Source organism: Littorina saxatilis, linkage group LG1 (genome assembly GCF_037325665.1).
Source record: "Littorina saxatilis isolate snail1 linkage group LG1, US_GU_Lsax_2.0, whole genome shotgun sequence".
Classification (NCBI taxonomy): domain Eukaryota; kingdom Metazoa; phylum Mollusca; class Gastropoda; order Littorinimorpha; family Littorinidae; genus Littorina; species Littorina saxatilis.
The window spans coordinates 49,508,846-49,532,996 of record NC_090245.1 but is presented as its reverse complement, the minus strand read 5'-3'; the positions used below and the strand labels follow the sequence as shown (position 1 = coordinate 49,532,996).

At 43.3% G+C, this 24,151-nt stretch overlaps 1 protein-coding gene across 2 annotated transcripts; it reads right to left on the bottom strand.

Annotated features, from left to right (window-relative positions):
• Positions 1-381: 381 nt before the first annotated feature.
• Positions 382-23,409, bottom strand: LOC138972751 (carboxypeptidase B1-like). 2 transcript variants are annotated; one of them, XM_070345423.1, is made up of 14 exons: positions 23,279-23,409; positions 17,392-17,759; positions 15,263-15,378; positions 14,690-14,768; positions 14,098-14,228; positions 13,542-13,638; positions 12,922-13,026; positions 12,235-12,345; positions 11,635-11,745; positions 10,964-11,075; positions 9,548-9,753; positions 6,700-6,781; positions 3,932-4,061; positions 382-2,369 (listed from the first exon to the last, which is right to left on the bottom strand). In XM_070345423.1, the coding sequence occupies exons 2-14, from the start codon at positions 17,395-17,397 to the stop codon at positions 2,021-2,023; spliced, it is 1,635 nt and encodes a 544-aa protein (XP_070201524.1). In that variant the 5' UTR covers positions 17,398-17,759; positions 23,279-23,409; the 3' UTR covers positions 382-2,020. The 2 variants fall into 2 exon arrangements, with proteins under 2 accessions (XP_070201524.1, XP_070201532.1); XM_070345431.1 differs by lacking the exon at positions 23,279-23,409 and having other exon boundaries at positions 17,392-17,823.
• Positions 23,410-24,151: the final 742 nt, after the last annotated feature.

Sequence of the window (24,151 nt, the reverse complement as noted above, 5' to 3'; positions counted from 1 at the left end):
GATGACCAGAGAGGGGGGTGAGAAAGGGAGTGAGAGAAAAGAGAGTGGGGAGATAAAGAGAGAAAGAGAGAGAGGAAAATAGAGAGAGGAAGAGAGAGAGAGAGAGGAAGAGAAAGAGAGGGAGAGAAAGAGGAAGAGAAAGGGAGAGAGAGATGGAAGGATGGATGATTTAATTGTTAACAATATAAATGTTAAAAAATAAAATTTTAAAAAGAGAGAGAGAGAGAGATGGGGAGAGGTGTTAGAGAGAGAGAGAGAGAAAGAGAGAGAGGGTGGAGAGAAAATTTTTTTAAGAGAGAGAGATATGAGGGAGAGGTGTTAGAGAGAGAGAGAGAGAGCGAAAGAGAGAGAGAGAGAGAGAGAGAGAGAGAGAGAGAGAGAGAGAGAGAGAGAGAGAGAGAGAGGGGGGAAAGAGAGAGAGGCAGCAAACAAAACAGACAAAGAAAGAGACAGACTGTTGGCAGTGTTCAAGAATGTCCATCCGAGTATTGTGGGCAAGGTGACACTGTCCACAATTTATCGAAATCTTCATCCCCGGTCAAAAGATGTCACCAACAGTGGGTGTGGATCAGACAGTGTCACCACAACACCTGTCGCTCAGGTGTCCGATGTCAATGCAAACTTCGCAACACCAACATCGACATGCTGCGTTCTCACCTGGTGAACGACTCGGAGGAAAATCCATGCAAACACAAGGTGAAAGTGCTACTAACCCAATGGTTGAACGCAATGAGTAAGGCGACGGAGGGTGGTGGTTGCTCGGGGGGGGGGGGGGGGGGTTTGGAGGTTGGGGAGGGGTTTGTAGCTGATGTAAATCCACTCAAGATAGGCCGGCCTCTGACGTTTAACTTTCTAAGTCCCAAGAACGTGTGGAGAACTCAGTTGTTTTTGAAAAAAAAAACCACTCAACAGAACTTAGTTCAACTAACCACATTAAAACAATACCAAACAGAAGTAAACTTAAAACAGTCACCAAACTGAACAATAGAAAATTGACTGAACTGAACTGAACCGAACAGAACTGAATTGAATGGGATGGAATCGAACTGAACTGAACAAAACCGAACTAAACTGATCCGGACCGAACTAAACTAAACCGAACTGGACCTGACTAAACTGAAATGAACCAAATTAAAACTACCCAAGAATCCCGCGTGTACTGGCACCCGTTCATGCAGATACCAAGTTCCAAGCAGTCGTCAGATCATACATCCTGTAATAATTGGGACTTTCCAGCGCCGATACATTTATGTATTTCTGGAGTGACTGAGAATATGCATGCAAAGCACAGCCAACCAACTTAACCCCTTGATTAGCACAATACAATACTAATAGAAAACCAATACTCTACCAAGTGAAGCAGTCGCTGCATATTGCCCTTTGAATTGCGGCCAGATGATTACCACCCCTGGAGGCCATTTCTCAGTTTTGGTCTAATTGTTATGCATCGTATGCTATTGATTTTTTATTTGATTTTTGTCAACTAAATTCTTCCAGCAGTACCATCTCAGTTGATAACATCGGACAATACGTCTTGGACTGTGTGCTGGATTTGTTTTTAAGGAGTAGCAAATAGTATTTCGATGAAGGTAAACTGTGTGTCCATGTGATTTAGTGTCTGTCTTTTACCGACAAAAGACGGGTTTATAAACACCATTTTGGTTTCATCCAGTTTCTTAACCAGTTAGGAGGTCATTTTTCTATGGTAATGGGACTTTTGTTCTGTTGTGAATAACCATGATGATAAAGTGCCACTGGGCATTTTGTTTCTCTGAACGTCGCCACATTTTTCAAGTCAGGATACAATTTAACCAATCACATTTCTTTCTTCTAATCGTGAAGAATTTAACCAATCGCCTTTGTCTCCTCAAGTCATGATACATATTTAACCAGTCACCAGTTGTGTCACTTCGGGCGTGGACATAATCAAGCCAATCACCAACCGCGTAGTTTTTAGTGGCGTACCGCTGCACCAATCACCATCAGCGTACTTGTCAGTAGCGTGTCGCTGCTCCAATCATCATCTCCTTGCTCTCCTCTTGCCTCCGTAGCGTTCGTACTGTCGCCTGTAGTTGAGGAAGTCCCTGTAATACTGAATCCATTGCGACATCCTTGGATCGTGCGGGTCCATGCTGTAATTGAACCCGTTTATGGACACTTCCACCTGATTGTCTGCGGAGTTGCTTCCCCTGCGATTTATGTTGTTTGAACTGCTGGCTGCCGAGGCGGGGCTGGAATCATCAGTGTAGTGGTTGTTGTTGTTGTTGCTGTTGTTGTTGTTGTTGTTGTTGTTGTTCCTGGTCTGGTTGAGCTTGTTCCAAACTGTGAGAGCTATCTGCTTGAATGCTGGCCAGTGGTCGTTCACCACGCTGCAACAGGAGAAGGTTGTCAGCACATTGCAAGGGACTGTAAGTCACGCGAGAGGCAGGACGACAAGAGACAGAAGAAAAGAAGCAGAGAAAGAAAAGATAAAGAAAAAAAAGAGAGAGATAGATATATATATATAGAGAGAGAGAGAGTTAGAGAGAGAGAGAGAGAGAGTTAGAGTTAGAGAGAGAGAGAGAGAAAGTGAGAGAGAGAGAGCGAGAGAGAGAGAGAGAGAGAGACAGAGAGACAGAGAGACAGAGACAGAGACAGAGACAGAGAGATCAAATCAAATTTTATTTTACGAGGGTTGTGGCATAAGCAATACAGAGAGAGAGAGAGAAAGAGAGAGAGAGAGAGAGAGAGAGAGAGAGAGAGAGAGAGAGAGAGAGAGAGAGAGAGAGAGAGAGAGAGAGAGAGAGATATTAATCGTGTGACTCAGGCATTGGAATTCCAAAATAGAAAAAAACTCTGAAAATAGGCCAAGGTCCAGGCGGGTTACAGGGACTGAGCCCCGTTGGGCGGACCAGGGGTGCGAAGCCCCCCGGAAGGAAAACGAATTTTAGCATTTTAGACCAATATTTTGATAGTTCTTGTGGAAGCAAATAATGGATAGAGAGACAACAGTATACATATAATTTAATTTACCTTCTTTTTGCAACGGACAATTTTTTATTTTTGCTGAAACGTAATTTCCTTTTCGGGGAAATCCGCGATTTCGCGGACAATTCCCATGCCTGGTGACTATGTGGCTTACGTATTTCTTCACATCTTTCTATTGTCCTAGAAAAGTCCTCCTTGGCAGATATGCACACACAGTCAGACTGCCTGAAGTCACTCACACACAGTCAGACTGCCTGAAGTCACTCACACACAGTCAGACTGCCTGAAGTCACTCACACACAGTCAGACTGCCTGAAGTCACTCACACACAGTCAGACTGCCTGAAGTCACTCACACACAGTCAGACTGACTGAAGTCACTCACACACTGTCAGACTGCCTGAAGTCACTCACACACAGTCAGACTGCCTGAAGTCACTCACACACTGTCAGACTGACTGAAGTCACTCACACACAGTCAGACTGTCTGAAGTCACTCACACACAGTCAGACTGCCTGAAGTCACTCACACACAGTCAGACTGACTGAAGTCACTCACACACTGTCAGACTGACTGAAGTCACTCACACACAGTCAGACTGACTGAAGTCACTCACACACAGTCAGACTGTCTGAAGTCACTCACACACAGTCAGACTGACTGAAGTCACTCACACACAGTCAGACTGACTGAAGTCACTCACACACAGTCAGACTGCATGAAGTCACTCACACACAGTCAGACTGACTGAAGTCACTCACACACAGTCAGACTGACTGAAGTCACTCACACACAGTCAGACTGCCTGAAGTCACTCACACACAGTCAGACTGACTGAAGTCACTCACACACAGTCAGACTGACTGAAGTCACTCACACACAGTCAGACTGACTGAAGTCACTCACACACAGTCAGACTGACTGAAGTCACTCACACACAGTCAGACTGACTTAATTCACTCACGTAGAGATGTGGTGTGCGGGCAACAGAAAGCCGTGAGGACTGGAGTCAGTGGGGGACAACTCCACAGTGAAGGCGTACTTAATGCCCGCCCCTCCTCTAGCGTAGTCGTCTGCTGCCCCCGCTGCCTCGTCTGGACACACGTGCAACACGGTCATACATTCAATCTCACTTAAAGGCAGAGTAAGCCTCCCGTAAACCATCACAGATACGGTCAGGCTTTTACACACAGTACAAACACCCTTTCATTTAAACACTCACCAATTGAGAACATCCTAGGTGCCCTCCGTAAAGAGCGAACAATTTTCAAAGAATTTATTTTTGCGTGGTTTATCTTACCCCTGAGCCATCGTGAACCCGTGTGATCCAGTTTTCCCTTTTCACAATGCAGTCGTCATAGTTAGTCATTTGAATGCGACTCGACGTGAGCTTATCTACAATAGCACGTTTTTTTATGCACGAAACAACGGCTGTGGTTCACAAGAACTCTAGCGATGGCTTTTGACTGTTGAGAGGAACGGCGATTTGCACTGATAAACCGGCCGTCGTCTGCTACGACCCTTGCGTGACCCTGCTTCCGGGCTTTTCTTTTTTTAAACTTTCACAACTTCGAATTGTTCTGATCTTGTCTTGATGAAAAACGAATTCTTTTATGATTAAAGAATGTTTGTGTAACAAGCTGTCAATTTATTATTTAGATTTTAAAAGTTATGTCTAGCGCAAAAACGAGGCGCCGTTGTTGTTAACGGAACAAGTCTACGAAAATAAATTCTTGGAAAATGTCTCACGCTCGACAGAAAGCAGCCAGGATGTTCCCGTTCGGTGAGCGTTCAAATGGAAGTATGCTTGTACTGTATTTAGACGCTCGGGGAGCTCTGTGATGGTTTACGGGAGGCTTACTGTGCCTTTAATACTACTAATAATAAATCACTTTTCTATAGCGCAAGTCCCGATTCACAGGTCCAAGCGCTTTACAATTCCAATAAACACCTCACTCACACACACACACACACACACACACACACACACACACACACACACACACACACGATATACAAATCATGACATTAGAAAATACAAGCAAATTTACCCATCACAGCGATAATAACAAGCACACAGTCAATAACAACATCAACAAAATTCAGCAAGCAAGCGTACTAACAATTAACAATAAGAACGCATGCTCTCTCTCTCTCTCTCTCTCTCTATTTTATGTCTCTCTCTCTCTCTCTCTATTTATGTCTCTCTCTCTCTCTCTATTTTATCTCTCTCTCTCTCTCTCTCTCTCTCTCTCTCTCTCTCTCTCTCTCTCTCTCTCTCTCTCTCTCTCTCTCTCTCTCTCTCCCCACTTGGATGTTTTTAGATAGTGTGTTCATATTGGCTTGTATCAAGAGAAATGGATAATTTTCCATTACGGAGACTTCAATGTCGAAGACAAATATTCGTGGCTTTATGTATTGGATTGGATAATATGTATTTAATAAAATGGATCGGATTCTGTATTGGATAACATTAGATGTTCCTTCTTTGAGCCAAGTGACGTCAGAGACCGACTAAAAGTCATAATTATGGCCGAAATTACTACAAAAGAGTGCATGTGTGTATGCGTTCAGTCGTTAAAAGTAAAATACATTCTAAATAAAAAGGATAGATACATTTTTGTATTTTCGACCAAAGTATGAAATTTGACACAGATATTGACAGTCATTGTTCACGTCGAATTTAACACGTGAAGATCGTGAAGATATACTCACGGGAATCCAGACAGACACGCTTTGGATACATAACATTATTGATAAAGCTATAATTTAGTAATGAAAATTAATAAATATATTGTTCAATAAACGGTTGCTTAACTATGAAGCATGAGTTTACTAACAAAGGGCTCCCATGGGGTCGCCTTCACGCGGCGGGAGCGTTTAAACAGAGCTACCCCACCCCTTTACTTCTCTTCTTTTGTCTTATTTCTGCCTTACCAGTCCTTTCACCTATATTTCCTTCCAAGAAAACTCTCCCTACTATTCCCTGCAGTTTTCCAATTCTTTTCTTGTTGTCTTATTTCTACCTGACTGGATCCATCACCTTTATTTCACTTACCAAAAGTCTTCTTTTCCACATCCTTATTTCTCTGCACCCCGCATGTCGTAAGAGGCGACTAACGGATTCTGTTTCTCCTTTTACCCTTGTTAAGTGGTTCTTGTATAGAATATAGTCAATGTTTGTAAAGATTTTAGTCAAGCAGTATGTAAGAAATGCTTAGTCCTTTGTACTGGAAACTTGCATTCTCCCAGTAAGGTCATATATTGTACTACGTTGCAAGCCCCTGGAGCAATTTTTTTATTAGTGCTTTTGTGAACAAGAAACACTTAACAAGTGGCTCTATCCCATCTCCCCCCTTTCCCCTATCCCATTTCCCCCCTTTCCCTCGTCGCGATATAACCTTCGTGGTTGAAAACGACGTTAAACACCAAATAAAGAAAGAAAGACTAACAAAGGTATTACGAAAGTAGGCCTGCAAAAACTGGCATTCTGCGTATTCATTAATTTTTTGTCAGCTCGTTTTTATATGTAAGTGTTTTGGGTTTAACTTATCTTTATACGGATGTTTGTGATTGTATTTGTGTGGTTGTAGATCTATGTGTTCATGATTTAAAACATTAATTTTTTTAAAGCGTATTTGTTTTTTAACTTTTTTTTAATTCAACCTCAGTTGTATGCAGGTTGCTACCCGTATGTTAAAAAAAAGAGTATATCACTTTCAAAATACTTACACAGAACTTGCGAGGCCGATCCGACCTCGTACCATCTGTTGCGTTCCCACATGGCGTCTGCAAACTTGCGTCCTACCTCCATCTGTCGCGTGACAAAACCAACGTCAACACACATGTTCATGAAGCTGTGGATTTACTTATACAAATAAAGAGGGCCCCACGGGAAGGGAAATTTTAGCTCTCACGATCACAGTTACCTTGATTTTTGTTTTCACGATCACGAACACCAGTGGCAAATCACGGTCACGGTAAAAGTTGCATGTACAGAAAGCACGTGTCAAAGTTAAACACAACCACACAGTAATTCGCTCCTCTGGATCTATTGTTTATTCAACACAAAGGGAGAACTGTTGCACTTTTTTTATTATTATTTTTTTAATTCTCTTTCATACACACATAGAAATAAATATCATGATTTGTAATCAGTAACAAGAATGTTGTTTTCATTGTTTTCTTTTCCTCTCTCTCTCTCTCTCTCTCTCTCTCTCTCTCTCTCTCTCTCTCTCTCTCTCTCCTCTCTCTCTCTCTCTCTCTCTGCTCTCTCTCTCTCTCTCTCCCCCCTCTCTCTCTCTCTCTCTCTCTCTCTCTCTCTCTCTCTCTCTCTCTACACTCATACACATTCAACTCCCACACCCTCACTCACACACATGAATATATACTTGCACAATTTCACATTTCCAGAGCTAAAGCTTGTAAACCCATTTTCTCAAAAACTATTGGGTAGATTGAAATTAAAGTACATGTATGTGTGATGGGTTCTTAATTTTCAACTTTGCCATACAATTTGAGGTACACCATCGCCTGGTTTCATGGCCTTGAAAAACAAACAGGAATGCTACAGGCCAAAAATGGTTTTACCTGAAAGAAGCGCGCAATGCCAGTGGCGAAGCTGCAAGCCTGAGCCTGCGAAGCAGGCGAGTCAACTAGGGGTGTCCGGGGGCATGCCCCCCCGGAAATTTTTTCAAAAAACGGTTAAAATCTGTCCAATCTGGTGCATTCTGGGCATCATTTTCAGGGCTGTAATAGTGTTGTGATCTTGTTAAAAATCCCATTTTAACATCCCCCCACCACCATTCAACACACCTCCAAACTGGTGAAAACAACACTACTGTGCGCTGGCTTCATTGAGACCGGCGCCCGGTCGCGTTGCGCGATATTCACATGGATCGTTTTTGCGGAAATTTTTCAACTTCACTGGAATAAATTTGACTTTACCGGATTTTGAAAACGGCTTTATCGGATTTCCGGCAATTACCGGAAAAGTAGCATGCCTGACAAAATCCCCAACGAACATGACTTTGATCGTCTTTGACATGAGGATCAAATGACCCAAACTGGCACGTCTCCCCGCCATTGTTTCTGAATTTAACCCATTGTTGATATTAAAGTTTACAGGCGCTAAAATAAATCCAAGCTTAATGCAAAGAAGCGACAATTAGAATCTATGCCAAGCGTGTCCACGTTGCTGGGATGAAAAACACATTTCTAGTTTCGGTTTTGGCTACACGCAGACTCGATCTCGAGGCAGTCGAGGTCACGCCGTTGAGCGAGTGACGTGGCAATGTCGACAATGTCAATGATCTCACTCAAACTCAAAGATCTTGAACAAATTTCAAGATCTTTGCCTACATTCAGAACAGTCATAGAGCAACATAGATCAACATACCTAGATATTTCGTCTTCGGAAAGACCGACCCGTAGCCTGACCTTTCCACCAAGGAAGGCATTCTCGCCGCCTGCTTTGGTCTGGCTTGAATCCACAAAATATAACAGAAGTTCGATGACAGTACCGCTGCAGGCCATTTTTGATCTTCGAATTCGAATTTGACTGAATGCACTCAAAACTTTTGCAAGAAGCCCTTCCATTGGATGAAGTTTGGCAGACTTTTGCAATTTGCCTTCTGATTGGATCTCTTTTTTGTGTGATTGGTTCTCTTAAAGGGAAGCAATCGCTGTCAAAATCATATTTCTGAATGTGTTGTTGCTTCCCCTTCAATCGGGATTGGCTCCTTGACGAATAGAGGATCATAGAGTGATACAGCTGTGAAAAATGTACGTTGAAAATAAAATGCTTTGCAATAATGCCCATCACGATCAGGAAAACAAATGACGATCACGATCACGAGACTTGATTTTTTTGTCATCACGGATCACGGGCAAAGTCCCATCACGATCACAGAAATGGAAATTTCGGCAATCACGGTCACAGAAAGGTCAAAAAACGCCAATCACGATCACGATTTTAAACCCTTTGGGGCCCTCAATAAACGTAAGATGTTTTGGACTGTACCCCACCATGCTAAACTTTGGGGAACTGTGGGAGACCTGTGCCGAACTAGCCAGTTCATAAAATCAACAGACCTAAGATTATGAGTGACACAACCGTCGAACCCTGAAGAAGAAGAAGAAAAAGAAGGAATGTCCGAATGGTTCGAGGAAAAAAATACCATAGATCGCATGAAAGGAAGACCCCTATTGCAACATCATGTCATTCTTGTCATCGTCTCTGACTGAGTTGGAGACGTAACCAAACTCTATCTCTGTAGAAAAGAAAAACTAATGCAAGAAGACAACAGAATGCAGCATAAAATACTGTATATTGATATGTTTATCACTGTTATCTTCTACGTGGTGTCCGACAGTCAGCATGAAATCTGGACGATCGGCGAGAGAACTGCCTAAAACTAACAAGAATTACAAATCACAGTGGTTACAACAAGAACAAGAACAAGAACAAGAACAACAACAACAACAATAAAAACAACAAAAACAACAGCACCACCACCGACAACAACAACAACACCACCACCAACAAGAACAACAACAATCAACAGCGCTGCACACTGACCATATCGGACTCGTCGTTCAGGGTGGCCGTGGCGTCGTAGCCCCAGGGGTAGAGGAAGAACTGACCATAGGAGTGGAGGGACAGGTAGAGCGCCACGCGGCCCCCTAGTCTGGTCAGCAAGGTCTTCAGGTTGCGTGTCTCAGGCTCTGAGAAACCCTGGGGGCCAGAGTAGTTGTCTGTGCACGGGTTGCTGTTCCCTCCGTGAGCTGACCACAGATTGGTTGGAAAAAAAAAGTAAATTCAAAATACATGACAAGAAGCAATAGCTAGACCCTATCGGTATTCCAAGCTCTCGCTAACTTCAAAGCATAGTAAAGCTTGTGGTAAAGTTATCTCGCGCGAGCTGCGAAAGCAAAGTTTCGAAGTTCTCGCGATGTTCAAAGCATATCAAAGAGCATGAATCGCGGATATCTCGCGAGAGCTGCTCAGATACCGAAAAGGTCTATTGAAAATACGCAACTGTAGGACACGAACTCAAGCAAAAACTTGATTTACCTGACCAAAACAATACAACATTGCCCACAGGTTATCGGATTGATTAGCTGACATTCAGACTTTGAAATTGCTTTCACTATTTACACGTGGAGGAGGCAAGTAAACATCTTGATAACCGTCAGAAAAGTGTTCTATTTATAACTCAAATATATAACCCGGAAGGCGACACAACCGGATGGCAACAGTGAATGTCGACTTCCGGGTCAAAGCAATAGGAGACACCGTGCTTAAACACTGTCTTCAAAGAACAATTTAACGTTGAGTGCGTACGAATATAATCTAGTGACTTGGAAGACTCCTCAGAGCAACGATTTGTCTTTTTGTCGTACATGAGGATATATACAGACAAAACAATCACACAGCTATTCCACGGATGGCTACACATAACTGCAGTGTTGTCAGGAAAACGGAACGTAATGCGTTTTTGTCAGTTCGCATCTCCCGCCAACATGAGGGACTCCTCTAGATACATTAAAGTGTGGGGTCCCAGGACGCTTTAGGTAGAGCGTCTGTGAGGAGCCCAGGGCTGAGGTCCCGAAAAAGTTACCATTCAAACGGGAGCCACCTGCAGTGTCGGATTGGTTGAAACTGAGATTTGTTGTGATTTCAACGAATCATAACACGCGGTTTGTTCTCTCCCGTTTGGGTGGCACCCACTTTTGATTCGTGCACCTCGGCCCTGGAAGCACCACTAAAATCCCTTTGAGGGCGACAGCAATCACAAAGACCATACAATAGGATTGACTTAACTAAGGACTTTGTTTTGTTCTCAATTTTATTTTCCTCCCTTTCCATCTTCCTATACATCCAGAGAAAATGTTATTTTATTTTATCTTAAAATGTATATTTTACGGTCAAATGTAAAGTCAAATAGTGCAAACAAACTAGTGCTATAGGAAATGCAGACAGACAAGTGCTTACACGGACTGTCGCTCCACTCGTATCCGAAGTTCCTGTTGCCGTCCACCCCCATACAGTGCGGGTCTGAGGAGTACAGGGTGGTGCGTGTCTTCCGCCACAGTCGGGTGGACGACTGCACAGTATACACACTCACACATCACGCCCACATTCCCTGCAACCCCCTCGTTCAAGACCCACAGCACTCTGAGAAAATCACGGAAGCAAATTCAGAGAGATTTTAAGATCTGATTTTAAGATCTGATTTTAAGAGACTTTATTGACAGAACATCAGAGTTTAAAATGAAGGCAAACGTAGAGACTTTATTGAGAGAAGATCAGTTCTTAAAATGGAGGCATATTTGGAAACGTTATTGTGTGTGTGTGTGTGTGTGTGTGTGTGTGTGTGTGTGTGTGTGTGTGTGTGTGTGTGCGTGCGTGCGTGTGTGCGTGCGTGCGTGCGTGTGTGTGTGCGTGTGTGTGTGTGTGTGTGTTTTGTGAGCGTGCGTGCGCGCGAGCGCATGTGTGTATATGTGTATATGTGTCTTTCTTTCTGTCTGTGTCTATATCTGTGTATTTGTCTGTGTGTCTGTCTGTGTGTTCTCCACGCATCTGAAATATACATAAGTGAAGGATCGCACATGCGAACATTATTGACAGTTAAGTGTAGATGGAAAGATGGGAACATCACTGACGTTTCTGTGGCTGTAGACATAGCCATCAGGGTTGACTGTCGGGATAATGATCCAGTCAAATTTAGTCAGCAGCTCGTCAAGGTCAGGGTCGTTGTTGGGGTTAAAGGCCAACTGAAATGAGAGAGAAAAGTACAGCTAGAGCTCAGTTCATGCTTTCATATATTGTATATCACTGTCCAATCAACACGCTTGGCAAGCAAAGCAAAACAAATCCCCAGAGGATGTTTAGGGCCATTGAGGGTGCTATCCACTCTCGGGCGTGTTTTGATATATCCATGCCATTATCACTCGCCCTGTAAATAATTATAAGGACCATGCATTGAGGGCACTACCCACTCTCAGGCGTGTATTGATATCTCCATGACCACTCGCCCTGTAAATAATGTTAAGGGCCATTGAGGGCGCCATCCACTCTCAGGTGTGTATTGATATCGCCATGATCACTCACCCTGTAAATAATGTTAAGGGCCATTGAGGGTGCTATCCACTCTCGGGCGTATATTGATATCTCTGTAATCACTCACCCTGTAAATAATTATAAGGGCCATTGAGGGCGCTATCCACTCTCGGGCGTTTATTGATATCTCCATGATCACTCACCCTGTAAATAATGTTTAGGGCCATTGAGGGCGCTATCCACTCCCGGGCGTGTATTCCTGCCTCTATGACCACCACCTGCTTGTTCTCCTGTTGGGAATTCTTCTTTCGTATCTGCAACAACAAAACAAGAAAAAATCTTTGTGATAAGCTGCTTTTGTGCGTGAAAATATTTCTGCTTACTGTCACATATCTGGACAGGATTTTTATATGGGATATAAGACAATACCTCCCCTTGGACACATACCAACAATCACCCTGACTGCTTCCAGCGCAGATCTGACTCAGTGAGTTGAATCGTTTACACGGGAAGTACTGTTCCTTTAATTGAATAAAGAGCGCTGCGTCACAATTTGTTTTAGTTTTAGTGTTCCATTCTTTTACAGCAACTATTTGATTGTTTGAATGTTCCTTTGCTTTTACCTTTTTGTTTAATTTCTTTTTCAGTTTGATTTGTATTGTCTATGCAACGCACTTTTGTCCTGGCGATGTTACTTGCTGCGTAATTTTGTCTACCAGATTCTGAGAATGAAGTCCTATTTTCCCATGAAGCTTGCAAGCTCAATATGTTTAAGATATGGTGTCAATTAATCGCGCTCGCAAACTGGACAGGTTGTGATAGGTCAGTCACACAATCACCATCATTACAGGAAGATACCATGAAAATGTCTCGATGACGTCATATCGTACCGTGACGTAAGGTGTCATTCTTCCCTCAAAGGATCGTCCCAGATTGGACAACGTGACGTCAGCATTTGTCGCGTTCTCTCGCACGTTTTGCAAAAACTGTCGGATCTGAGAAAAAAAGAAACAAACATTGTGAACATTCTAAGAACGTCTAGGGGCAGATATCCGAAGCAAATACACAAATACTGAAAATGCCCAGAATTGTTTTGACATGGTCATATCATCAGCGAAGTCAAACGGTGATATAAAACAAATCTCTAAAAGCATTTCTAATAAATTGCTATTGGCATTTGAATTTAAAGGAATAGCTAAAAGCTAGCTGTAGAAAAATAGACATACGCGACAGTCAACCAAATGACAAAAACACAAGACATTGGACACACAAACACACGTGTAAGTAGGCAAGCATAAACGCACGCACGCACATGCATACACCTATCCACACACACACACACACACACACACACACACACACACACACACACACACACACACACACATATATATATATATAAGAAAACATGGAAACTCACCAAGGTATACGTACCTGCTGCACGGGATTTTTTGTGTATGGGGGGGGGGGAGGGGTCAACGGGGACAAAAAACAGTTTCACCTGACTCACCTGTCTGAATTTCAGGTACCGCCTGGTGACGGAGGACACAGGGAGGGAACGCCGTTCTCTGTGGTGCTCCAGGTGGTCCATGTGCTCGTCCAGTAACCTAGCAACCACGGAATCATTCAAACGTCATCATGACGTCATGTTGCTTTCATTGTCCATTTTATACCCTGTTCATTTTTATGATGTCATATCGCTCTATAAATACGCTTATAATGGTAACTTAATTATCAAAGCGTGAGAATGTAAGAATGACCTCATGCTCGTTTAAATGAATCGACTGTCCCGCGGTCGAAATCAAACCCTCCATTATTCAAAAAGAATCATTTTAAATCTATGTTTGATTCGTTTTGCTTTATTGTTACTTTATCTCGTGTTATTTTCCGAGCAATGTAAGATTGAGAGAGAAATGCAAAGAGAGAGAGAGACAGAGACAGAGACAGAGACAGAGACAGAGAGAGAGAGAGAGAGACAGAGACAGAGACAGAGACAGAGACAGAGAGAGACAGAGAGAGACAGAGACAGAGACAGAGACAGAGACAGAGACAGAGAGAGAGAGTACCTTTGCACGTCTTGGACTTTGACGTTATATGACGCGTCTTTGTTTTTGATGAACTTAATGACGTCACTCAGTTGCTCTGGACTGACCATGACGTCAAATGACTGTTTGGAAGGGCGCCCCCATATATCTATCTGAAAGAAGCAATTTGGTTAAAGACTCAGACGTTTCAGACTACCGGCTTTCTGCGGAACAAATAGACTAGACCAACAAGAAAAGCATACAATTGCTCCAACTCCAGGAATAGGTGCCTTTTTAACCAACCCTGAAGGTGTGTGTCTGTCTGGCTATCAGTCAGTCGGTTTGTCGGTCTATCTGTCTGTCTGTCGGTCGGTCGGTAGGTCTATCTGCCTGCCTGCCTTCAAGTCTGTCTGCCTGCCTGTTCATTGGTTTGCTACTGCTGTTACCATCTCTATCCTGTCTTATTTGCACCCTGTCGCAGTCTCTCCCTCACCTGAGATAGTTATCCAGGAAAGAATTCGAAAGCACTTTCTGGTGAACTCAATCTTCTAAACGACTACAGTTCACCACCAAGTTCCAATGCATGCGCATCATTTCAACTCGTTAGTAATGATTCTGCAGGATATATATTTACCGGATAAGCGGTTTCCAGGCTGCGTAGAAGGGGTCCCAAGGCGCTTGTTTCATTGACGTGAACCTCAAAAACTTGATACCTGCACAAGTCCACACACATAGCGTAAGTGAGTGTGCACCCTTCGGCAAAATCTTACACGCAATGAACATAGTTTCCTTTCACTCTGATTCATTTAAAGAATTGGTGTCGGATACTGTCTTTGACTAGCAAGAATAAGCTACACAATCGGCCAGTCTTGTCAAAAAGACATCGCACAATATACTTCTTGTGACACAAGTTATAATACAAATGCTGCCATGTCAAACACAGAAACGCACGCACGAAAGCGCACATGCACGCACGCACACACACACACACACACACACACACACACACACACACGCCCATACATACACGCACACACACGCACACACACACACGCACACACACACACACACGCACACACACACACGCACACACACACACACACATTTATATATACACATACAACAAAATAAAATAATCTACAGCATAATACTTGATATTCTTTAAAACAGAATCTGCTATCTAAAGAAATTATTCGAATTGGTTTACCCTGAAAACGGTCCTGGTATTGAGGTATTCATGAAGGGAAGAGCCCAAGAGCTTGCGAAGAACAAAGCGGAAATGCAGAACTGCCATGCGCGGACAGCGGACATTTTCAGTGGGTCCTGCACAAAGGAACTGGTGTGTAAGATTGTCTTGTAAATCGCCTACAAAGTTTTCGCATAGCATGCTTTACTTTCACGTTTATTTTTAATTGACCAGGTCGTTTCCTTTTTGCAATGTTTAATTTGATGGTCGCTTTGTTTTGTGTTAATTAGTTTGGTTACTTGGTTAAATTTGGTTCTGTCTGTTCTTTAAATTCGGCTTTGTGTCTGTATATTGTTGAAAGACTTTCAAAACTCCATGGCCGAACATCGAGTGTCAGATATCATACAAAGATGGTTATGAGTTCACCGACTACTCCATATGAAAATACTAAAAATAACATGACGCTGGCAGTTGGGTTTGCACGACACGCATTTATTAACGACTCTATTTAAACATTGGCTTTGACATTATTCCCAAAGAGGATGGTTATCGTTGAGTGACCTGCTTTAGTTGCTTTCGGCTTGGGGCTTGAATGCTACAGAAATGTTTATTTAGAGATGGTTACATAATCGGTTGCAAGAGCAATGTAACAATCCGTGAGAATGAACCGGGCTTAACCAGTCTGAAGTTATAGAAACCCAGTAACTGTAAAGGCACAATCCTTCTCGTGTAGGCTAAGTCTGGCGTGTACGTTTGATAGGTCCATTACTCAAATCGGTCATATACCCCCCAAAAACCAACACACTGGTTCTTTTTCTTCAGAGTGGGAATTCTCGTGATGAATTGCTTTTTGATCTGGGAAATCAAACAAATCTCAGTCTGTACAGCAAGCGGTCAAGAAGCTGGTTGTTGGTATGTGTCCAAATGGAGAGATGGCCTAACGCCTTGAAAAAGCCTGACCAAACCTTAGATGGTGAGATGGGGAGGCGAACAGTTTACCCGACAAGGACTGTGCCTTGTCATTTTGTTTGCATTTTTCTTCTTCTCGTTTATCCTTCAGCCTTTAGAAAGTCAGGTATTCTCCACATCTTCAAGACATATCTAGCCTCTTTGTATCTCTGTGTGACCCCGGCCCCCCTCCCTGATCGTTAAAACACAGCAAACACTTGACACACAAAACGGAGCGCTGTCCATAGACACTGTTCAAACAGGAAAGTAGCTGTTATGTATATATTTTTTCATACAAAGTATACAAAACCAGAAAAGTAAGATCCGTTAAAAAGAAGTCAGCAACGTAGTCTATTGAGAGTAAGTAAATATGTTACAAAGCTGCACCACCTAGGCCCTTGGAGTAGCGTGGTCTATTTATTGAATTTGAAAACAGCAAAAAACACTTTCCTGCAGTAACACATGTTGATACATAAAGTCAAATAGAAATTATTACAGTACGGCGTTTCTCTTGCAGCATACCCCACAATGACAAAGTAAAGTTGACAAAAATCATGACTGAACGACGTATCTGTCTGTAGTAGCCTATTCCAAAAGGAGTAATTAATCTAGAATTCAATACAGTACGTCTTATCTCTTTGCAGAAAAATAATGTGCTAAATGAGATATACTTTCGCTCAATACAATACGACTTATCTCTTTGCAGAAACATAATCTGCTAAATAAGATGAACTTTACGTCTATACAATACTTTATTATTATCATACGAAAATTTATATCGCGCACATATCTCACCACAAGGCGACTCAAGGCGCACAGTACGAAATATTAGAGAGCCCTGAAATGCAGCCGCTCGGCGCAGAAGGGACTCATCTCTTTGCAGTAGCATATCGTCCCGATCCTAACATAATTGCATAACTCATATTTAGGCAGTTTTGCAGAAAAGAATCCCTTCAATTGTTTTCAATCACTATCATGAAAAAAATGCTTTGACCATTTCGTTCTATTTCATTCTGTGAGTTCCACAGATTGACTAAATGTAATAATTTTGCTTAAACGCGAGTTGTTTCTCTTACGAACATTCTGAAGGCTTATTCCTCTTTCTACAAATACCATTCAAGTGTTCAGTGTTCCCCTTTGTTAAAGTTTTCATTCCCAGTCACGCTTTCTATCGTTGTCAAAGATCAGACATTCAAACTTACCTGCATGTCGAATTTTCGTCAAAGGTTGTTCGAGCTTCACTTGGTTCTGGTACAGGCTGAAATCCGCCGACGTCCACTGTTCTAGTCTTTAAAACGACAAACTCCGGGCGAAGAACAAAAGTGTGTGCAAACTGAGAAGCGTGGTCACAGCAGTCTAGGCAGGATAACGCGAGGAAAAGGCTGTCCTGAGTTTGTTCACAATGCACATATTACACAAGCAAATCCCTCTGCAAACTCGACAAGGGGGGCAACTGTGCACCGTGTCAATGGCGTAAGGGGCACAACTTTGTTCGATGGCTTTGCGTCGGTTGGAAGTGAAGGCCGCTGTTATCCAAGTGATGTTGGCTGTTTCCTTCTCTGTCTCCGGGCTGAAGGAAATATCACGAGGGCATTACGCAAAGAAAAAATCAGAAAGGTCTCAAACGCTAAAACAAATATACACAAAACACTCACTCACACGAACAAACACACACACACACACACACACACTAACGCACGCACGCACACACACGCACACACACACACACACACACACACACTAACGCACGCACGCACGCACGTACGCACACACGCACGCTCGATCGCACGCGCGCACGCACGCACGCACGCACGCACGCACGCACGCGCGCACTCACGCACACACGCACGCACGCAAGCTCGTTTGCATGCACGCACCTATACGCACGCACGCACGCGTGCACGCACACAAATACACACACACACACACAAACACACACACGCGCACGCACGCACGCGTGCACGCACACAAATACACACACACACACAAACACACACACACACACACACACACACACACACACACACACAAACACACAATATGCTGTGACTTTGAACTCTGTCGTTCCTCTGCAAGATCCTAAAAATAAGGGATGCCCCCCAAAAGATGTCTGCATATCTTATTTATGGACTTGTTTCTTCTTCTTGTCGATCACTCAGATGGAAACGCCGGTTCTCCGCGCAAATGTTGCCGTGCGCTGTAGGTCGTCCAGACTGCCATAGAGCTTCCCTTGCACCGTGGTCGCCTCCGCCCAGATCTGGCTCCTGAGGCCATCGTGTAGTGGGCAAGTCTGCTGCAGGTGTTCCGTTGTCATGCTGCCTGTTTGACAAGGGCACTGGTCTGACTGGCCAATTCTGAACTTGGTGAAAAGGTGGTGGTTCATTCGGTTGTGGCCTGTCCGCAGCCTGAATATGAGGACCTGCTCAGACCTTGTGAGCTGGTGAAAGGCGTCGTTTTTGTTGTAGTGTGGGTGCTGCTGCAACCACTTTTTGTGTTGCTTGGCCTTGATGATGGTCTTGGCTTCTTTGAAGGTGGTTGATCTGTCATTCTGGTCCTTCGTAGTGCCCTCCTTTGCCAGAGTATCTGCGGCTTCGTTGCCTAGTATGTTGCAGTGAGAGGGGACCCATTGCAGCACGACTGTGTGGGCTCTGCACAGGGAGGTCAAGGCGGATGACAGGTCATTCAGTTCTTTGTCTCTGGCAGTGTCTAAGGCCTGCAGGACTGACTTTGCGTCACTGAAGAACACAACGTTGTTGGAGGAGAGTGGACTGTGCTCAATGTGGGCTGCACCTGTCTGGAGCGCTACTGCTTCAGCCTTGAAGTTGGTGGAGTAGAGGCCGGTAGCGAGGGAGATGTGTTCTTCTTCTCGACCTCCTGGGTACTTTATGTAGATTCCGGCACCACCACTTCTGACAGCCTGGTCGGCAGATCCGTCAGTGTATACATGAGTCCATTGGCGTTGGGGGTAGGAGTTGTGGATGTGTTCAATGGTGAGAGACTTCAGCACAGCTCTGGGAGTCTTTCTTGCCAACGCCAGGAATACTGCAGCGTATCTGGGGTCTTCCTTTATCACTCCAGCTTGGGTTTTCAAGGTATTGGGGGATATCTTTGGGTTGCTGGTCCAGGATATCTTGGTGTCTCCTTTCCAACACCCTCGTCTGGTGGATGAAGCTTTCTCTCTTCAGTCTTCCTTTTGTTGGTTGGGACAGTCTGTCTTTCATGGGGTGAGTTGGCAGTATGGACTTGTTTTATTTGCCCTTAATTTTGTGGCGCATATTTTGTGCCCCACATTTCAATTTGGCATTCTTTTTGTGCTCCAAAAACTGCCAATGAGTCCGATTTTGTTTTTGGCGTATTTTTGTGGGGACATTAATTTTGGCAGTTTATGTAGCAAAAACGTTTGCCCCAAAATGTGGAATTACTGACATTGAATGCCAGTGTGATACCTTGTCTTCCTCATATCTTTCCTTCTATTTTTCTTTTTAAAACCTGCTCATCAAAAATATGCCCAGAAGTATCTTCAGGGTGCACTGTTCTTTTTCTCGTCTCATACCCTGTTAGTCTATTGAAACCCTATCTTACGGTTACACTGAAATGCTACAAGTATTCCTGAACTGGTGCAAGTCCATTCTGGTTATTTCTACAAACTTCCAGACGGACAAGAGCAAAAATAAAATACGCTTAGTTTTACAGAGTTGCAAAATGCATGACGGTGAACAAATTCACTGCACTCTTGCCGTCGTTGTGGCCTTCGAATTATGAGCTGAGACATCTGGGTGAAAGAGAGTGCAGAATTAACTGCTAACTTTAGATGCATTCGTTGCATCTTTGTTCGGGCAACGTGAGAACCAGCCAAGTCAGCTCAACGCCCTGACCATAGAGGATCCCGTCTGATCAGGAGGGAATTACGGAAAGACGATTATAACAAAAAGGTTCAATCCTCCTCGAGTAAAGTGTTGTTCACATGTCGGACTTTCTACCAACGTTTGCACAACTTTCAAGCGATTTTAGTCGGGACCAAATCAAATGAAAATCGTTGCCAATGTGAACAGCGCAAAAGCTCAAACTTGTTTTAAGCGGCGATTATCGGCAGACTGGAAGCCTGGTTGAGTTATCGGAGCTATACCTCCTAATGCGGGAAGAGCAGTTGGCTAGAGCTGCGATAGGGAAAGTCTGCGCTAAATCAGCGCTAAGTCACGACCGAGTCGAGCAGGGGCTGAGCTGAGTTTTCGAGTTGCGGCTGAATCTGTCCTTAATCGAACCTAAGTCGTCGGGGCTGTTCACATGGCAGAAGTTTAGCCGATTTGGCCTCAACAAATCGGGAGTGAATTCAAACCGGGCAAATATTTGTTGAAAGTCTGCCATATATGAACGGTACCACGTTCTCAACCAGAGATCTGTCAAGGCTTTTACACGGGATGAGACCATCTTTTCACTAGACACGAGACAGTAATCAACAGCTAAGCTGCTCTTTGTGCAGAGTGGGAATTGTTGTTGTTGAATCAATTTCGTCAGTAAGTGGCACGTAAATATGTCAATCTGCTTAATTATTTCCGCAAGAAATTGCCCACAGTGCACAGAAAGGAGCCACGCTATCAAAGTTCGGTGTGTGTGTGTGTGTGTGTGTGTGTGTGTGTGTGTGTGTGTGTGTGTGTGTGTGTGTGTGTGTGTGTGTGTGTGTGTGTGTGTGTGTGTGTGAGTGTCTGTATGTGATTGTGTCTGTCTGCGTGCGTGCTTGTGTACGTGCGTGTGTGTGTGTGTGTGCGTGTGTGCGTGTATGCGTGTTTGAATCAGCTTTCTTCTAGGCGGACACTTGAAGTTTGGTATGTGTCCAAGTGACAGGTTGTTGTTCCACGTGAAGGCCTGGACACATCCGTGGCGGTCAATGTGATGGTAGTCTCGAGAAGGACGCTGCCTTTAACGTGGCGCTGCACTTGACCAACAGTCACCAGGAGGCCTCTAAGAGGATTTTGTAAGCGGGTCATTTACAAAACGTGATGCCTGCATGTTCTCTGGATGAGCACATTTTGAGAAAAGCACGATACCGTAAAATCCCTAGCAAACGCCCAGTATCTCGTAACGCCCACCCCCCACTTTTGACCAAAAGTTGTGCAGAGGGGTCACTACCTAGCAAACGCCCACCCCGGGTGTGTTTTTTTTATATAGAAAAAGGTACCTGATTCTATTGTTATAGTGGTGTTGTTTTTTTAGTTTTTTTTACAGAATACAGTCCCAAAAGAAACTAACATTGAATTGAAATGTGTCTATATCACAAACCCAAAATCATCACCATTGCTGGGAAGATCAGGCTTATTTACGAAAATAATTGATATCTGTAGGGAAGAAACATTTAGGTTTTGTTTTTATTATTGTGACATTGGATTTTTGTTTTCAGTGAAAATAAAGTGATCCCAGCCTCAACATCTGTCAAAGTGTGTGTGTGTGTGTGTGTATGTGTGTGTGTCTGTGTCTGTGTGTGTTTGTGTCTGTGTGTGTCTGTGGTTTTTTTTTGTCCCACTGTATTTCTCTGACATTGTTGTATCAATTTTTTCTCGTGAAAATGTGATGACACTTTATCTTGCAAAGGGGTGTATACCTAGCAAACGCCCACCCCCTACTTTTAGCCGAAGTCTGTGCGGAGGGGGAAGGGGGGTGGGGGGTGGGGGGGGGGTGGGGGGGGGGGTGGGTGGGGGGTGGGGGTGGGGGCGTTAGCTAGGGATTTTACGGTATATGCATCAAAGAGAAACTTACTTGTAGATACAGTGGACCCTGTCGATAACGATCACCCAAGGAACCGACCAAAAGTGGGCGGGCAAAGCGAATTACAGAGGGAAAAAACCCCGTCTGGAATCGTTTGGGGTGGTCGCTGTGGTCCTTGTCGAGAGGTTGTCGCCATGGTCGGTTTTTACTTCTGTTGAACGTAGCAAATCGTACGCTTCATAATCTTGCCTCAGCAAAGGAAAAACAATGTGCACCTTTGAAATACAATTTTAACAAAAATCTGCTGTACTGCATCATTGCTGTATCGGTATCGTATATCATTAATGAATATTGTCATCAGCTCTTACTACATTTTAAAACACGAGAAGAGAACGTTGCATGTCGAGTGTTTCTCGGTGTGTTTGCTCATGTTGCATGTCACGTGATTTTCTATAATATGCCTGTGTTTCCGTTCGTTTTGGAAGATACTTCGAAACAATTTTCTCCCCCCGGAATCGGCCTGAATTACGGGGTAAAAACGGTCATACACGTAACGGCCCACTCGTGCAAAAACACGAGTGAACGTGGGAGTTTCAGCCCATGAACAAAGAAGAAGAAGAAGAAACAATGTTCAGTTGTAATGCATGTTTTAACGGAATATCAAGCATTTGTTCATATAAATGTCATTGATTCTCAAATTTAACCAAATAAAATACAAAGAAAACCATAATTCAACGTTTTTTCAGTTCCAACCCGAAAGGTATCCGTGTTGTAATTTTTGTGGACAAAACAATATTCAGCTTGACTATCGTAACATGTATACATTATTTATCATTCTGGATCCGCTCTCCAACATATATAGTTTATATTAGCGAATCCAAGGAAAAAAACCATAAACGAAGTAAACACGATGGCGGACAAAATAATCTTCTTTTTTTTCGCAGCGGTCATATGTTGCTTTTGCGAGATGTCAGAAGATAATTGACGGTTGATGTTGAGGAAAAAAACAAAAAAACTCACATCTGGACAACGTCACATCTCAACTCGTGGCTTATACTCATTTCTACGTGTAAAAGAAATAACCCAAACTCAAAAAAGAAAAAGACAACCAAAAAAAAGACACCACTTTGAATGGTTAATGCCGTAAACATACAACAACTAAAGCGCATACAATAATGTGCGCGAAGATGAATTTTTTGTTTGTTTTTATATTTTGTTTTTTTGTTTGACGAAGAAAAACACAAAGCTAGACAAAATTCAAATCAAACCAAACAATTTTTAACTAAACAAAGATACTTCCATGCGTTAAAAATATCATCATCATCATCATCATCATCATCATCATCATCATCATCATCATCATCATCATTATCTCACTGCTTAACTCACCTGTTACCCACTGCAACAAGGAACTCCACAAAGTCCACACTAAAACGGTTTCCTCCGCACACAAGTTCCACTCGTGATGACGCAACCAGAGCACAGCACAGAAATGGGTTCACCTCAACAGAAACCTCCTCTCTTCAGTGCTCTCTCTCGCTCAATGAGATTCCCAAGCACCGGTATGCGCACTCCAGCGGGTCCCAGACACAACTGAGGAGGATGGTTCTTGGATGCCAGACAAGATCATGTCCTGTCCTCTAATTGGTGGTGTGAGCAGGGGGCGGGGGATGGTTCGAGCGCACGTGCGACGTTCTTCGCATTCCTGTGCCTTGCTTGGAACGGTCGGTATGTGTCACTCAATTGGCGATAAGCCGTTCGGCTGTACGTTTCAATCTGGTGTTAGTTCAACGACTCACATTTTACTGTAATTTTATTTCTTCTTTGTTTTTGTTGTTGATGAAGTCGATCTTTTTTCTCTCTCTTATTTCGTAGTACATGTAAACTGGTATCGTTTTTTGATTGTGGTTTCTTTGCATTTGTCATGACTTTTCCGTCATGTTTGATGTTTTTTTTATGTATTTATTCGTATGTATATTTTTCGTTTCACACCCCTTCATACAGGGCTATGGCCTTAATGCCGAATAAACCATCCATCCATCCATCATGACTTTCATAGTTCCTTACGCTCGAGTTTCAGGACTCGTGTAGCCAGATTTCGTCCTGATGAAATCCTACTGTTTTTGTTTCCTTTTCTATCCTGCTTTCTGTTACATCACTTTTGACATTTTTGTCTCTGTACATTTTTTCTTGCCTCATTTTTTCACTGTCCAGTTACCATCGTCAGTGCATATTCTGCATCAGTGTTCACTGAGTCAGTGT

Excerpts from the sequence above, each read along its gene's own strand:
- LOC138972751 (XM_070345423.1), bottom strand. Across the intron at positions 9,754-10,963 it reads CGAGTGGAGCGACAGTCCGT|CTCACGGAGGGAACAGCAAC; the intron begins GTAAGCACTTGT and ends ATCTGTGGTCAG. Across the intron at positions 4,062-6,699 it reads ATCGGCCTCGCAAGTTCTGT|ACGAGGCAGCGGGGGCAGCA; the intron begins GTAAGTATTTTG and ends ACGTGTGTCCAG.